Raw genomic sequence first — 18,591 nt, forward strand, 5'->3', positions numbered from 1 at the left:
AACTTCTTTGCCCAATTAATTTTTTGGGTCATGGCTTTTTTGCATGATAACCAATCTTCCTAAGAGTTTGTTTGCAACTTTTTTTTAAATTGACAACAATATACCTATAGCCTTATGAGGCAATGCTGCTCTTTCTATCACTGAAATGAAGAGGCGCGTCCAGGAAGAAGCCGAGCAAGCCCTTGCCGTGATATTCTGTTCATTGTGTTTAACAGACAAGCTTGCTTGGGATCATGAGCAGATACTTTCTTATTTTGAAGCATTAGATATTACATCATTTTGGTTTAAGGATAAAACTTGGATCGTCAGTACATACAATGTTGTCCCACAATGTTTCAGCTTTGCCTCTGGACTTCTTTTAATGAGTGGTTTGCATTTAACGGTGTAGCCTCTTCTGCGAAAAGTAGATTGGAACTTTACTCCTGCCAGCTGGAAGTTGGTCCTGACACCCAATGGTTGTCTTAAAATCTTCATATGTCATCAACTGAGTTGTTTTCGAAGATCTTCCATCTGACACCTCTTAGTACATAGGGCATTCTCACAAAAGTATCAGATCCAGAGCTAAATCAGGTCCTCTCCAAGGCTGTGCAGCTACAAATGAGTTGCTCGAGCATTGTTACAAATTGACTATTAGTAGTCTCCGTCAGACACTTTGAATTTGATTAAAACAACCTTTCTAATTAATCTTAACATAAAAAAACTAAGTGTATCTTATTTATGACTTCATTTTTCAAAACTGATGCATGAGGGAAAAAGAAAAGAAAAAGAAAATATTTTCAAAACCTGACAAAAGCACAGGGCACCCTTGCGCTTGGGTCCCTGGTACACCAGTCTAATCCCCCCCCCCTCCCCCCACACTTTATAATTATCCAAGATGGAAGAAAAGACAAAATACTTTATACATATTTTCTCAGGAAAAGAGCAAACAAAAACATCCTGGGAATTAGTGCAATCAGGTAAAATTTTCTAACATAAGTATATGTCTAGAAATAGTAACGCAGTAGGTTACTTGTTACCCCAAAAAAGTGCTACAGGCATAACCGGTATATTTGAACAAAAACGGTCAACCAACAAATAAAGACAGAGCATATAACAAGACTCAAAGCAAGATTATAATCTTCAAACACACCACATAAAAAAATGACTAAAACAGATTTACTGCCTGGGACTTCCGGGTAGAGTGAACGCTGGCTCGTTTTTGGCTGCCGCTGCTCTCCCACAAACTTTTGTGTTTTACGGTGTTTTTACGCTCGATTGTTTTACTGTTTCGCATGGAATCACGATCATCATCTCACAGTCATTCCACCCAGCCCCCATTCAGGCCTGTCTCGCACTCTCAACTATCTTCGACTGTTTCGTCCCGGCGTCTCAGCGTCCTACCTGTCAACCTGTCGCTCCTCCATCGACCTGTCAAGGGTCTGCTCCAGTACTCGTTGGCCGAGCTCCTTCGGCTCCGCTTCCAATGGCTGGGCCCTCCTCCTGCTCTACACCGGCTCCCGGACATCGTTCGCTTTCCTTCCCGGAAATATATTCATCGTGGGTCTCGTCGGGGCTTCTGCCTCAACCGATCCAACACCATCGTCTCCTTCTGGTCTTCCTCCCGTCGGCCATCCAGAAACGCCGGCCGATCCATCGACCATCGTGCGTTAGCCGGCTTGGCTAGGGCGGCTAACGGCCCCCGCAGCAGCGAGACTGCCGCCGTCAACTTCGGGCTACTTAACATCCGTTCGCTTACTGGGAAGGGTAATCTCATTCAAGATATCCTCACGGACCGTAAGCTTGACATTCTCTGCTTGAATGAAACCTGGCAAACTCCCGGGGACTTCTCACAGTTGAACGATTCCACTCCCCCGGGATTTGTTTACATTTCCAAGCCCCGCGATTCTGGTCGCGGAGGAGGTCTCGCGATAGTATACCGCGAGAAGTGGAAAGTACTTTCGGTTTCTCTCCCGCCACTTTCCTCCTTTGAATGCATTGCCTGTCAAATATCCGGACCCATCCCCACGATTATTGCCACAGTGTACCGCTCCCCCAAACCCCACCGCGACTTTTTAAATGAAGTGTCTACTGTCCTCACCCATCTCTCCTCTCTGTCACCAAATGTAATAATCCTGGGAGATTTTAATATACATATGGACAACACTGCTCTTCCTCTCACCATTGACTTCACTTCTTCAATTAACAGTCTTGGTTTTGATCAATTTGTAGATTTTCCCACACACATCAAAGGTCACACCCTGGATCTGATCTGCTGCTCTGGTATTTCCCCCTCCAACTGTACTGCTGACGAACTTCCAATAACGGACCACTTCCTTATCTCATTCAACATTACACTCCAGCTCTCAACTGCCAAATCACCCCGGACCATTGTTTACCGTAATATTAAAGACATTAACATTGACTCTCTCACTGCATGGCTGACCACCCTGACTCCGGACATTGACTCCACTCCTGATGATTTGGTTTTCCAATACAACTCTGGTCTCACCAGCATCCTCAACACGCTCGCCCCTGTCAAGTCCCGCTCTGTCCTTTTTACTCGGTCTGCCCCTTGGTTCACCCCTCATCTACGTTCCTTGAAATCCCAAACCCGGCAGCTTGAGAGACTTTATAGGAAAACCGGCCTCACTGCTCACAAGGACATCTATGCAGCTCAGCTATCCCTCTACAAGGATTCCATCTCTCAAGCAAAATCACATTACTACTCCGGACTCATCTGCTCCAATGCTGGAAATACTAAGACTCTCTTTTCCCTTTGGAACAGAATCACTCAACCTCCTGACTCCCTACCACCTCACTTTTACTCTCGTGACACCTGCAATGCACTTCTCCTCTTTTTCAATGAAAAAATCAACAGAATCCACCAGCATCTGGGCTCCTCTGTACCTTTCCCCTCATCTGAACCTCTCACCCCTTGCAAACTGTTCTCTTCTTTTGAACTCCCCCATCTCTCATTAATTTCAGACCTCATCATTAAATCCAAGACTTCCTCCTGTCAGCTTGATCCCCTCCCCACAGTTCTGGTCAAATCCTGCCTACCCTCTCTGCTTCCCTTCATCTCAGCCATTATCCATTCCTCTCTGTCGACTGGAATTGTTCCTGTGCTCTTCAAAACTGCAGCTGTCACACCAATCCTGAAAAAAACTGGTTCAGATCCCAATGACTTCAATAACCTACGCCCCATTTCCCATCTTCCCTTCATCTCGAAAATTCTGGAGAAAACTGTCGCCTCTCAGATCCACTCCCACCTCACCGACAATAGTCTTTATGAACAATTCCAGTCCGGCTTCCGTCCCCGTCACAGTACTGAAACAGCCCTCATAAAAATCACAAACGATCTTCTCATGGCAGCAGACTCTGGCCTTATCTCCATCCTCATCCTCCTTGACCTGAGTGCAGCCTTCGACACAATCTCTCACCCCATCCTCCTCAATCGACTCTCTACCATAGGCATCACCAACACCCCTCTACATTGGTTCCACTCATATCTCACTGGCCGCTCTCAGTTCATTCAAGTTGATTCTTTTACTTCACAATCCCTCCCCGTTTCTTCTGGTGTTCCCCAGGGTTCTGTCCTCGGTCCGCTCCTCTTCATTGTCTACCTCCTTCCACTCTGAAACATTTTCCGCAAATTTGGCTTACACTTTCACTGCTTTGCGGATGACACCCAGCTCTATCTCTCCAGCAAACCCGACGCTTCTCTCCCACCCTCGTCCCTCTCTCACTGTCTCTCAGAAATCAAATCTTGGTTCACCCACAATTTCCTCAAGCTAAACAGCAATAAAACTGAACTCCTACTCGTCGGTACCAAATCCACTCTAAACAAAGCCGACAGTTTCTCCCTCACAATTGATAATGCCACTATATCTCCTTCCCCCCAGGTGAAGAGTCTGGGTGTCATCCTTGACAGTTCACAATCCTTTCACTCCCACATCAATAACATTACCCGGTCCGCTCATTTCCACCTTCGCAATATAAACCGCCTCCGTCCCTCACTCACTCCGCACACCACCGCTATCCTTGTTCACAGTCTCGTCACTTCCCGTATTGACTACTGCAACTCACTCCTCTTCGGTGTCCATCAAAAATTCCTCCATAAACTTCAACTTGTTCAGAATTCAGCAGCCCGGATCATCACGAGAACCCCCTCCTTCCATCATATCACCCCCATCCTCCGACAGCTCCACTGGCTTCCTGTCAAACTTAGAATCAACTTCAAAATACTTCTCTATACATTCAAAGCCATCCATAACCTTGCGCCCCCCTATCTGTCAGATCTTCTTCAAATCTCCATTCCCTCTCGCTCACTCAGGTCCTCATCCTCCCTCCACCTTTTTCTACCCTCTGCCCGTCTCAGTACAATGGGGTGCAGAGCCTTCAGTCGCTCTGCCCCCAAACTCTGGAACTCACTTCCTCCCAACATTCGTAATATTGACTCTCTTTCCTTATTCAAAACCCAGCTCAAAACCCACCTATTCAGACTTGCCTACCCGCCTTAAATCTTTCTTTCTTTATTTATTATTTTATCTGTGTTTTACTATTGGTCTTGGCTGTACAGTGTCCTTGAGTGTTGTGAAAGGCGCTTACAAATGTGATGTATTATTATTATTATTATTATTATAATGAATTAATGAATGTTTGAAATGCTCCACCATTATCCCAGTCCCCAAGAAACCTGCAATTTTGGCACTCAATGACTCCAGGTCTTTCACTCTTGACATCTGTTGTCATGAAATTCTTGGAACGCCACATGTTGAGCTGCCTGAAAAGCGTCAAAAGAACCCTGCTGGACCCCCTGCAGTTTACCCACTGAGCAAATAGCTCAGTCGATGATGCGCTCAACGTGGGTCTGCACTTCATCCTGGAACACCTTCAAAGACCGAGACAAAGATCCCGTTGTTGCCTTCTCCGATGCGCTCCACACCATTTTCTCTGAATTCCTCTCTTCCAAGCTCCTCTATCTCAGTACATAATCCTGTCATCTGCTATTGGAGTTACAGCTTCCTGACATGCAGGAAAGAGCAGATGAGGCTGGCGGAAACCAACTCATCCACACGCATAATCGGCACCCGATCTCCCAGAAAGATAGCCACTTTCTGCTGCTCTTCTCTCTTCATGACTGACTGCACCTCAGCGCACTGGAGCTGAACAAGCTCAAGACCGTGGAGATGATTGTGGACTTCAGGAAACATTCTTTGCCACAGTTGGCCCTCCCACTATGTCAACCATCGAGACTTTCAAGTTACAGTCTCTCACGACCGATACGGGAGGGCAACATCAAGGAAAGTCAGGGTCAAGGTTTTTGAAAAACTTTCAGAGTTGAAGATCATTCTAAAATCGCATTACTGTATAGCTGAATAAAAATCCTGATGTCCAATTTAGTACATTTAAAATGAAGCTTTATGTCATGTGTACCTGCATGGCTCACATGACAATGCATGCAGGTACACTGACAATGCATATTCAAAGAAAAGATGAAAATCTATATCCGCTAAGCCTGCGTTTAATGAAATTCTGCAGACTTTGAGTTGGCAGTACACATTGCTCAGAAAACATGGCCATTTACCAACTATCCATTGCAGCCTTGTACCCAGATGAAAGAGGACATTCTGAAGGAGCTAAGACACCTCATTCTTCTCTGCCAAGATACCGAGATTCCTTCAGATCTTTAAAAGGTCTTCCAAGGCATTGCATCCAGGAACCACAAAACATTGTCTTAATTGTTGTTAAAATGTGTTAAATATGCCTTTCAAACTACTTCCTATGAACACGTGATAAGAATTTTATGATTGCGAATATTCTTCAATCTTAAAATAAATTAAACTTGTAAAAGTAAAATAAAATAAAATCCGACTGACTTTCAGATCACATCACACACTCGCAACAGCATAAAACAGGGATGTGATTTTCGTCGGGACTCATAAGACCAGATGCTCATCATATATGGACTTGAGCAACTTCCGACAAGATGGATCATTGGGAACATTAGGAATTACAATTACCGTATTTTCACGACTATAAGGCGCCATTAAAAGTCTTAAATTTTCTCCAAAATGGACAGTACGCCTTATGGTGCGGAGCGTCCTTTATATGCGCTGAGTTCCAAAATCTGACTGACTGCCGACACGCTGTTTATATAGAGAAAAGGCGGAAGTGACTGTGAAAGAAGTCGGCCAATCAGGGAAGGGTGGGCGTGTATACATACATATATGGAGAGGGAGAGAGAGAGAGAGAGAGAGGGAGAGAGAGGACAGACAAGCTAGTCCGCCAATGGTGAAGGGTGGGCGTGTAAGTGGACGCCTCAAGCCAGTACCAACACTTGTATAGAGTGTGGCAATGTGCTTTGTTGCAAAACAACTCCGGTTTTGGTTTCTAAGAACCCCTGAAAATAAATTCGACAAAAAGACACGCACGCCTACGAAGCTCAGTTCAAACTTAAAGCCACCGGTTATGCTTTTGGCATGCGTGCCCATCTCACAGCAGCGGTGAAAAAAAAAGTCAAGCAAATGAACTCTGAGCTTGCCGTTATTCCCGGAGGCTTGACTAAAGAACTCCAACCGCTGGACATTGGCATCAACCGGGCGTTCAAAGTAAAGTTGCAAACGGCATGGGAACAATGGATGATCGGTGGCAAACACAACTTTACAAAGAGTGAGAGGCAGCGCTTGGCGAGTTACGCCACAATACGCAACAACGAGAGGGAACGCGGCGTTTTTGATGGATTACGGTACTTGCACAATTGTTCAATTCTTTCTACACACACACGCGCTGCCACCATGTTTCGCTCTGTTCTTTACTTTCAAATGTGGGAAAGCTTCACACGAGAGAAATGTTGACTTTGCTGTTGCTACTCCTTCTTTCCGCTCGGCAATGCGTAGCAACTCACACTAGCATGTGATGCATTCAATGACAACTGAGATGTGCAGTCCTCTGCTTCTGATACAGAGGATGAGGACTTTGATGGATTTCTAGGTGATGATTGATCGAAAAACGTGAGAACATTGTACGATGGCTAAATAAAATACACCCGAACTCAGTTCTGCTTTCGTTGCCTTTTTAAAAACGTGTTTTTATCTTATTTGTATGTTTTGGCATGCTACCGTATGCTTCAAGCTAACGTGTTAGAGTGCGCGCATGCATGCCATATGTTTAAGCTGGCGTATGTTTTACCACTGTAAAACTGCGGCTATTCGTACGATGCGTCCTGTGTATGTGTAAAATACAGAAATGTCACGCATTAATGAGACTGCGGCCATTAGTACGATGCGTCGAATAGTCGTGAAAATACGGTATATAGTCTGAAAAAGTCTTTCATTGAACTGAAGCTGAGGGGAACCCTCGACAGAGATGTGGTCGGATGTTAATCTCTAAATGTGATTTTTGGGAACAGAACCCAAGCCTATTTCGTGGAGCAAATGGAGCAGCCAAAAATTCACATCTGCAATGTTTGCCCTTGACTTATGTTTAGTTCTAAAATGATGCAAACAAATGAACATTTAAAAAAAAAGAAAAAAGTTGGCAGCGGTCTGAAAACAAAACAAGCTTTGACAAAGCATAATTTCATTCGAACGTTGTTAACATCAACATTAATATGCTGGCAAAATACATTGAGACGTGTATCTTAAGAAGAGCATATCTGTCACTTTTCCCAAATAACACTAATTGCTCTTTGCCTCGTTGACGCTGCTAAGGGAATTGCCTGCGATATTTTATACGGGATTTTAATGGCTGTTTCTTGGCTAACTGACATGGTTTGCCTGTCACGTTTCAGGTCTGTTCTCTAGCAATAAAATGAGGGCCTTTGCATCAAATCAGCTCATCAGGAAGCTCCGCAAAAGCATGATAACGATTCTGATCATTTGAATCGGGTGTGTTGGAGGAGGGAGACATCGAAAACATGCAGGATCGGGGCCCTCGAGGACTGGAGTTGGTGACCCCAGGCAAGCTGATTGATCAAATACGTTTCAATTCAAGGTGACTTGCCATAAGAGCAGACATCCCAGTTGGACATAGCAACGCTCCATTCTACAGTCATTGCCTTTCACTACGTACACAAAGAATGGGGTTGACATCGCCGCACTACTAAATTCCCAGGGGAAAAGTCCACATGAAACAAGGCAAAAAAGCTGTGGTTAGGCCAGTTCAGAATGACTTAAGTTGGATCAATATATCGGTTTATACGTCTTATTGGATATAAAATGGATTGCTTGGTTATCTGCCTGGTTACAGAATGCCGCTGCTCGCCTCTTGACTGGTACTCGTAAGAGGGAGCATATAACTCCTACTTTGGCATCCCTTCACTGGCTCCCCATTCATTTTAGAATTATTTTTAAGATCCTCCTCTTTGTTTTCAAATCTCTGAATAATCTCGCGCCACCTTACCTCTCTGAGCTCATCCGCCCCTACACCCCTGCCCGGCGCCTCAGGTCTGTGGACCAGTCTTTGCTAGACGTGCCAAGAACTAAACTGAGGCTCAGAGGGGATCGAGCCTTTTCTGTTGCTGGTCCATCTCTCTGGAATGACCTCCCACTGAACATTCGGCAAGCCTCCTCGCTGCCCATCTTTAAATCCCTCCTCAAAACTCACTTGTATTCTTTGGCGTTTGACTCAGCATGACTTAGATTGCTATTGGTTTTACTGCTTGGTGCTTTCTACCGCCTTATTACTTATTACTTATTACTGATTCGTCTTACTGTTTATTGTATATGTTAAATCGCTCCATGTACAGCACTTTGTATGCAGTGATGGCTGTTTGAAAGTGCTCTATAAATACTGTTGACTTGACTTGACTGCCTTTTGGGTGATGGTATAGAAAGAATGAAGCAGAGTGAACTGGGACACGATTGAATTAAACTGAATTAAAGGCTCACAATATTCTTTATTTTTTTGCTGAGCAGTATTGCGAATTAATGACTTCAATTGAAGGTCAACTTTCTAATTTCGTGGAGCAAGTTTTATTTAGTTATTTATTTATTGCATGTTAATCCCAGGGAATTGAAGCAAGGGTTTTCAATAAGAATGACAATATCACGGATGAATAATTGGTTTTCTATCTTTTTTATCTTATATCATCATGAGTTTTTATTTCTTGAATTTGCATCGTTTATAAGAGTGAATTGTATTTTCTTGTCAAGAGGCAAAGCCAAATTGATATGAAACAACAACAACGAACATTAATTGTACAGCCCTCAAAAGTTGAAATCAAAACTCAGGACTCTATTGGGAAAACAAACAAATAATCTTACTATGTTCATAAATAGTTTAGCTGATTTCGATTTTAATATATTTTTAAGCTGATAGGCCATTCCTTCTGGGTGGCGTATAGCGTAGTTTACCGTAATTCATTTCCAATTTTGTTTAGCGAGTGAATTTTCTCTTGTAGTCCAGACATTGAATTAATTTGCCTGCTATATTTGTTTTCAAAGTTTGATATTCTATCTACACTTTAACGCGGTTCCAGCCAGACATCAGTGAAAAGTGCACTCGACCACCGCAAGCATTTAATTCTGGTGTTAAACGCGCTATCCGTGTCAGTCCTAGGTTAGTTTAGCAGTTAGTATGGCTTTTCCATCTTTTCTTGTCATCCCTTCGTGAGAAGAATGAAAGGTGATGATTAATGACTCAAGAGCAAATCTGTAACGTGTTATGGCACATTATTATCCAGCGAAGCTTGTTATTATCTAGCAGGTTGTGGTGTAAGTAGCACAGAGCTTGCTTTGACTACCTCCATCTCATACATATGTGACGTAAGCGCGTTGCGGCACCAATAACGCGCGTGCATCCAGTGCAGACGGATATAAAAAAAACGACTGCCAGTCGCCTCTCGCGGATGAAGCCAAAGGGCAGCTGTCTTGCGAAGTCAAGTTTTCAAAGTAGTTGCTTTTAGAGGGCATTCTGACAAAGAGATCACTTGTGTAGCAGGCACAAAAACCTCTGAAATGAATCTCAGAAAGCCTGTGTGCATTTAACCAGTGGAGGCCCTACAATTTATCTGCCAAGTATCCCTCTGTTTTTATTTTTAATATTAACATAATTGAAGGAGATTGAGAGAGACCGAAGACACCTACTGTATATTGTATTAGATAAAAAGCTTTTTGATGAATGTTACTTTTGGCAAAGCCAATTTGACACGACAGCCTTCAGAACATGTTCAAGTCAGATTAAAACCAAGTATAAAATAACTCCACGACACAGCTAAGTGATTTACATTGGATAACAGCACACAGCAATACATGTTGCACCTCACAGAAGGCTAAGTAGCTTGTCACTGTGGAAGTTGCCTCAAATGTATTTGCATAGCTCGACCTTGCCATTCATAGACGTACAGCTTATACTTTTGCTCTTGGAAAAAGCAGAACAAATCAGCCCAATGGAGTCATGAATGCTGATGCAGAAACCGACTCCATCCCTATTTTCGAAGGAGTATCCTGAAACCACAGCTTGGGCCAATTTTGACTGGCAGAAAGACTGGAGTACGTGTGGACATGAAGGTAGCTGGTATGAGAGAAGACAGGGTTAGATGGAGACAACTGATTCACTGCGGTGACCTCTGAAGGGAAAAGCCGAAAGGAAAAGATGAATTAGAAGAAGAAAGACTGGAGTATACTGATACTGCATACACACACACACACACACACGCACGGAAATATATGCCATGCTTTATATAACTCACCTTGCCCACACATCCTTTCCTATTGGCTCTTTTTTTTAAGATGCTTTCTGGTCAAATGTGCCCTCACATCACATAGAGCAGGCATGTCCAAAGTCCGGCCCGCGGGCCAAATCCGGCCCGTGGTCGAATTTCATCCGGCCCTCGGCCCCTGTCATAAAGTCAGTGCCGTCTGGCCCGCAGGTTGGGCGCAATGGAACACGTGTTGCATTGACTGAGGTCTCGTAGACTGGTGAGTGATGTTTCATAGAGTACTGCTTCCCTCTAGTGGCTAAATGAGTAATAGCATTCACTAAATGAGTAATAGCATTTAGACACTAGAGGGCATCACTCACGAGTTAACAAGACATCACTCCGTGTTTATATTGACTGATATGTCATATTTCAAATGATCCTTGCAGTTGTGGATATGTGTATTGCTTGTTCATTTCCCTGTTGTTCGAGTCAAAGGTTTTGTGACTATTGAAAAGTCATGGTGATACATTTTATGTTTCAAATCAATCAATTTGCACTCAGGAGACTTCTGTTTAAGAAAAAGTCAAGTGAATAAGCAGTTGCATGTGATCTACCTGTTTCAAATGAACCAAAAGAAATTCTTAAGATTGTTGAAATTAAAATAAAAATGGAAATGTGAAACAGACTGGCTTACTAAAATTTTTGAACAATATTGTTGTTCAATGTAAAGAATGTCAGCCAAGGTCGGCCCCCCGACATTTTACCACATAAAATCTGGCCCCCTTGGCAAAAAGTTTGGACACCCCTGACATAGAGAAAGCAATGTATGTACTGAAGCAATCACACACTCCCCAGACAAATCCGTGAAATCCGTGTTAGCCATTCCCGAAGAAAGACCTACACTGACAGCCCCCTGTTGCCCCATACATGGTGCCTAACATCCATCACTGCTAACGTCTTTATCTACAGGACAGATGGATTGCAGGGAAAGCATATTGTCAGGCCATCATAGGGGAGAACATTGTGAAGTGCTGTGGGCAGAAAGAATGGTCTGAGCGAGAGTGAGAGAAAAACCAGTCTTGTTGTCATTAAGGTTGAGTGACAGGGGGGGATAAGGTCCATCACCACCTTGTTATGGGGAGCTCAGGGAAATAGGCCCTGTGAAACATTGTGCGGAATCAACTGAGGGCTGACATGTGCAGACCGAGCAAGTGGGGAGAAGGAACGTGTCGAATCAGTATGTTCTTGTGGAGGAAAAGATAATATGAAAACAATTTAAAAATCACAGATTGCTTGTGGGATGGAAAAGTTAGAAAGGTCCACCTGCAGAAACACACTTGGTGAGTCAATATTAAACATTTGGTTTGGTAACAGTCTCAGCTAAAATTGGACTCACAATATCTACTTAAGTGCAGTGTGAGCAACAAAAAAATTAAACACAGTATAAAATCCAAGAGGCCAAGCACTGAACATAACTATAGACTATAGCCCAGTGTCAAAGTCAAGGCCCGGGGGCCAGATCTGGCCCGCCACGTCATTTCACATGGCCCGCGAAAAGCAAATCTAGCATGTCAACATCCATGATGAGCAAGTGCTTAAGTTTGAACCAAAATTTCAAATTGTCATATGTCATCCATAATAACGTGGAGATAGTGCAAGCACGTTCCCGTTTCCAAGCCCCTTATTACATAAGCATAAACAATATTAAAACAAGTCATTATTCTTGTAATATATGGAGGTGATTGAACATTGATATGGTTTCACAAAATTAACAGTCAGAGCAGCACTCCAAGGGAAACCGTAAATAGAATGTGGTCCGCGACTAAAATCAGTTGACATGAGCGACACCCCTGGATTGTAGTATCGGGGAATATTTTTGGGACTCCTACTTATGTTGCGACTTTGGCATCCAGTATAAGCTGACGCATATTTTTTGTTTTAAGCTTATATTTGGTTACTTGAAGGTCTTGAATAAGACACAGAATTCAACTTAAAGAAGAAATTCTGGGATGTCCGTACTGGAATGAGGTGATGAATAATTCAACGAGTTAATGCTTGGGTGGAAACAAAAATCCTGCACAGAAACATCCTTGCAAATAAACTTGCAGTACGTTGGTGGTCACTTGAGATGTCATTTATAATTAATGGGAAGGTTGAAAACCATTGGGGTCTGGGAAAGGACTTATACAGGCATCTGAGAGCACCTTCAAACACTTCCTTTTTAAAAAGCCCATTTCTCTATGCTGTTAACCGGCTCTCTTCCCAGTGAGATATGAGAACATTAACTGGGACATGGACATGGTGCACTCTGAACGGCCCTGCTAAGCCCTCTGAGCTGTAACATTTCACGTCTGAGCTGTGCTCCTTTCAAGTGCCCCTGACATCCAAATGCATCATGGGAGGGCTTCAAGGAAGGTTTGGTTGGGGCAAAGTGTGATAAGTTTCAAAAACAGATTGCATCTAAGGGCATTTCCATTAACAACCACGCAACATCAATGTTGCAACTGCACCTTGGGGCGCAGGCAGCAGCATGCAGCGGCTATCGACACATCCATCATTAGGTGTAAAAATGAGCACTGATGGTAAGCTTTAAATAAACAAACAAATAAATAAATAAATAAAACACATCTATTTAAGATTATGGCCGTCAGGCAGATTTATTCTGGTTTGCAAATGCCCCGAGGCACTACTAACTAAACAAACCACCATTGACAGAGAACATGCTTACTCCCACTCTTGCTCATGATTCCTTTATCTTGCCTGTGCACCCATATTACCCAATTAATAAAATGTCTTCTTAAATGATTTGTAGACTCTGTGATTCTTGTTGGCCTTACCTCGAGGGTTTATTTGGGATTTATTATTTTTTTCATACAGCAAGGTCAAGGTCATCCCAATATACATTTGAGTGGGTGTAAAGGAGCGTGTAGATGTGTCGAAGGCCTCTAAAGTAGCATAATGCAGCATAAATGACTTAACGCCATAAACAATTTGTTGCATAACAGTGCAGTAGTTTTAATGGATGACAGTTCTCTATCCTAACTTAATGGAATTCTTTGGTATTTTGATGTTCCAATCACTAAAGCAGATATAACGATAACTTGTTAGTCAACTGCAGTACTACAATTCTACTGGACCTAGTAGTTGTTTTGTTTTAAAAAGTGATTACAAATGAATCCCCAACAACCAGAACAGGTTTCAATCTTGTTTATCAGGATGTTGAAGTGCCCTGCGATCTGCATCAGAAGTTAGACCTCCATTTGTGCAGTTGATCAACAACTCCCTCACTATTTGCAGAGCATCTACACTGTAATGGGGTAAAAAAAAAAAAAAAAAAACCTCTGTACAAGAACAATGTGGTGGTGGGCGGGGGAGGTATGGGGTCCAAAATCAATGTTTCTCACCAGCGGATGCGTGAACTCTGGTGCGTGGTCGTTCTTGTCTGTAATTGTAATGGTTGCAGTGGCTGTTCCTGTCAGGCCCACCTCACTTCCAGCCATGTCCTTGGCAACAATCTCAAGCTCATATGTTGTGGTTGGCAGTGTCTGGAAAACAAAGAAAGAAATTAGAAATAGAAATTAGACAAGTGGGATAAAAGCGAGAATCAGGAATAGGAAACTATAAGGTACAGGATATTATCGAGATCATCTGTTTTGAGATGTTTTATTACATGAGAAAGGAATGTAATTTCTTCACAACTCGCTGGTTATGTGCCCCTGGTAGAAAACATTTTGTGGGATCTTTTTTTATTCCCAGTGCAAGACTGCCACACATGTTCGTGGAGCGCAGAATCTGTCGTCATCTGGATCAAATTCACTAAAATTGTGTTACATTCCCTCAGCCAACAAATTGTCAAGTGCAAAGGGTGAATGTCAAAGGAATCACCCTTGGTCGGCCAGCACACCCAGAATGGCGCAGAGAGATTAACCAAATTATCAAACAAGCACATTAAGGTGCTCATTGGCACGAAAATCAGGATACGATGTTCTTTATTCCGAGTGCAGCTGCACTGTCTGCTTTTTTTGTTTTTCTAGTGAGTATTCATACATCTGAAAATGACCATCTTTCACTAAATATGTATATATATATATATAAATAAAAAATACATTTATTTATATTGACATACAAATGGACAAAAAATAGATATTGTTTGAGTTGACCTGACGAATATGCTTTTTAAAGCAATTGTATAAATAAAAATATGTTCACGTATTGTAAAACTGGAACTGCATGTGATGTACTGTACATTACATACCGTACTTTTCAGTGGAAAACAACTAGAAAACAATATATGTATAATAAAAAAAAAATCCTCGTCTCACCCCCCCCCCCCCCCCCCCCCTCGGGTGGTGTCCGTCCCTCATTCAGCTCGGGTCCTCTACCAAAGGCCAGGAAGCTTGAGGGTTCTGCGCAGTATCCTTGCTGTTCCCAGCACTGCACATTTCTGGACTGAGATGTCCGATGTTGTTCCCGGGATCTGTTGCAACCACTCATCTAGTTTGGGGGGTCACTGCCCCGAGTGCTCCGACCACCACAGGCACGACTGTCACCTTTACCTTCCAGGCTCTCTCCAGGAGTGGTGTGACGAGGATTTATTATATATAATGTATGTAATAAGATAACACTCGCCATCCAATTCATACCGTCTCCATTCTGAACAGATCACATTTCACAAATGGTTTTCACAAATTGGTTTTCCAATATGCAGTACAAGCCTGATTTACAGCCCCACAACACTAGTTAAAAAAAACACTCACTTTAAAAATGGCAATAAAAAATTGATATGCAGTATCCCACTATAAAATGGAATCCATTACATCCCAAAACGTCCACATTCTAATCCTCCTCCAGAAAGTGCTGATGCAGTAATCCGAGTAGCCAGTAAAACATCCTTCTCCATTATCCTGCAAAAACGAGATTCTTCAAAATGCTCGCGATGATGATAATCTGAATTTGTTGGTCATGTAAATTCTTCCTTTCTTAAGCATTCTATTTGTGTAGAATCAGCAACGTGCATGTTGTCTTTGCACTTGGCCCAAATAAAAAGGTGTTCTTTGTAGTTGAGTGGATTTATTTGAGAAAAAGCATAAATTCTATTGACTGAATCTGTCCCTCTGTCTACATATTATGATGATTTAGTGAATCTAACCATAGATGTCACTTTCCTCAATACTTCAAAACCCAGAGTAATCCGAGGCACAGGATTTGCTGCTGTCATTATTGCGACAAAACATCAACGGCAATTTAAAATAACAGATTTACGCTCACATTCAAAGTGATGTCTTAACCTTCTACATTCAAATACAATCAAACGTGTTGGAAGATGTCCTTCCTGGAGCTTGTGCCTATGTTGTTGAGGAATGAAATGTGAAGTGAGAGGATTGCAACCCGAATAATCCCTTTATTTGCCGGAATCCATACCTGGCAGGAATGTTTAGAGGAGTGAGCAAAAAAAAAAAAAAACAGGTGCTTGGTGTGGTAGAGACTCTGCAATGATTCTCCCTCGAGCATTCCAACAGGAAGCTTCAGACATTGCTCTCTGATGCCATCGCCATGAACTGAGATACGATAACCCAAGAAATGAGGCAATGCAGTTGGCTGCCAATGTTAGTTTCTAATGCTGGCAAGCTAACAAGTAACTCATCAAAGGTCATGTCTAAATGTTATAGCGTTTTATATTCCTAGTGGTTAATTTGCTTTTATAAGTTCCAATGGTACAATAATGACTTTCATAACATCTTGATGTAGCCCTCTGCATTTGTCATGAAAGTTAAAGTGTTTTATTTTTTTCAACAAATGTATACGAGAGCATCAAAAAATAAATTAACACAAATAAACAGCATAGAGCAGCATGTTTGTGTGTGTGTGTGTGTGTGTCTTAAGTTGGTTTTGAATCAGATTGCTCTTGTATTAAAAGGTGTTAAAATAAATGTTAAACTGTATCATTTGGGGCTTTTTAGAGAAACGGTAAAAAAAAAAAACCACATCTGAAGGCCATGATGTCAAATTACATTTTGTTACATCTTGTGCAATGTTAGTGTTACATTGAGCACTCCTTGAAAACTAAAATGTAACAGACTTTCTTATATGTTCAAAGTAATCACAGGAAACTCTTGCTTGTTTTATTTTTCAACGCCCATTCTAAACGTAGAGCAGTCCATTTAAAACCTACAAACACCTCGACTTACACTTGTTTTATTTTTCAACTGACGTTATGGCGTGAAGCTTTTCATACGGGCTTTAAAACCAGGATGCCTTTTGGACAACATTTATAGGCCGGTAATCTACAGAGCCCTGCTTGGGTTTCAGACCTCTTGTAAAAGAAACAGTCACACTCCATACATTATTTTCTATTGATTATCTTGTTCAGGGTTGTGGGTCATGTATTCTGGCTGGCGGGGTCCACACTGAACAGGTTGCCAGTTGATTGAAGACAGAGTAATACAACAAATTCAATTCACATTCACACCAATTGGCAGTTTCACTCCTTCCTCAGTACTCAAAAATAATTGGAAAAGTCCTTGCCATAAATTTAAATCACTGCATTGAAAGACACTACATTTTGAGCTCACAACGTGGATTTAAGTCAATCAGGTCAACTGCAATGGAAACGTCTTTGACGTTGCTGAAGCAGAAATAGACTCGCCGGAGTTAATGCTGGAAATCTCGATGCACGCAAACTCCATCTATAAGGAACTTCAAGTAGACCTCCATTAGCGCATGATGTAAAGATTGCCAGGGCGTTTCGACCCAGATAGTTCCTGGCCGTGTGTGTAGAGCTCAATTTGTGTCAAATGGAATAGCATGAAATTACAAAAAAGTTGATTATCACAGCCGATTTAACTTTTTTTTAAAGAGCGAGATAGACGCACCACTCACATTTTTGCATCCGTATCAAGATACAATATAGATAGTGCTCCTACAATATTTTGAATGACATAAAAGGGAAGAAACACACCTTGAACAGATTTTACTGCCTCAGGAAATTTATGTAGCAACACAATTCAAACCCCAATGCTTGTAGTATCTCAGAAACTCTATCCATTAAAGTGGCTGCTCCCGGGGAGCTGGGAAGTACCCTGAGTCTATAAACAGGTGTTCCTATCAATAGTTTGTCACACATGGTGGCATAAGTGAAGCTCAGAAGCTGTTGATTGACCAAATGCTGCAAAAGCAGGTGGTGCTCTACAGACCTGTGAATCAAACGCACCATGACACACTTCATGAATAAACACACACACACACACACATATGCACTTGTATACAGACATAAACTTTTGCCCTCTAGCTGGAAAAGAGCTGGGCTCTGGGATGGTAGTAGTCTCAGTGGTGTCTAAACACACTGCTTGTGGTCTCTTCTGGAGCTTGACAATGTCTTAATGAGACTTTCACAAGTCTCAACTCAATTATAATGTCTCTGCCAATTACTGGCAGTGAAAAGATCTTTCCGTCTCCTCAGGGCTAGAGTTACAGCAAGATGGAATTTTTTCTCAAAGTGCAAGAAAAAGTGTTGATTGAGACACGTGTTTATTTCAGCACCGTCAATTTTCAGCTCCTTTTGGATTTTGCCAAACACCTCATGAAATCATACCGGCAAACAAACACGCAGGTGTGGGGGTAATGAATCTGCCTACAAGATACCCCTAATATCTGAAAAGGGGTGTCTTAATACAAACTAGCCTTTGTTTGTCAAAATGCTACTTTGCTTAGAGATAGGTATTAGTCACGAGTCCCTGAAGTGCTTCTACTGTATGAAATTATTTGAAAAAAACATAAAGCCATGCATGATACAAATGTATGAGCCACAAGTGATTTTAGAAAGCAATTCTGTTTGTCAAAGCGGTTGAAAAATGAGAGGGATGAAGTGGCGCACGCCACATGATATGGCAAGCCTTGTGAACACTTCTGATCTGAGAATGACATTTCCGACTGTCACACTCTGCCATGAAAGGATTTCATCAAAGGAA

At 42.2% G+C, this 18,591-nt stretch overlaps 1 protein-coding gene across 1 annotated transcript in view; it reads right to left on the reverse strand.

The window, feature by feature from the left end:
• cdh13 (cadherin 13, H-cadherin (heart)) overlaps positions 1 to 18,591 on the reverse strand; it is a 279,370-nt gene that overhangs the window by 55,880 nt on the left and 204,899 nt on the right. Inside the window, exon 9 of the mRNA XM_052061852.1 lies at positions 14,029 to 14,169. Coding sequence (XP_051917812.1) covers positions 14,029 to 14,169 — 141 coding nt within the window. The remainder of the gene's footprint in view (positions 1 to 14,028; positions 14,170 to 18,591) is intronic.

Source organism: Hippocampus zosterae, chromosome 3, assembly GCF_025434085.1.
Source record: "Hippocampus zosterae strain Florida chromosome 3, ASM2543408v3, whole genome shotgun sequence".
Taxonomy (NCBI): Eukaryota; Metazoa; Chordata; class Actinopteri; order Syngnathiformes; family Syngnathidae; genus Hippocampus; species Hippocampus zosterae.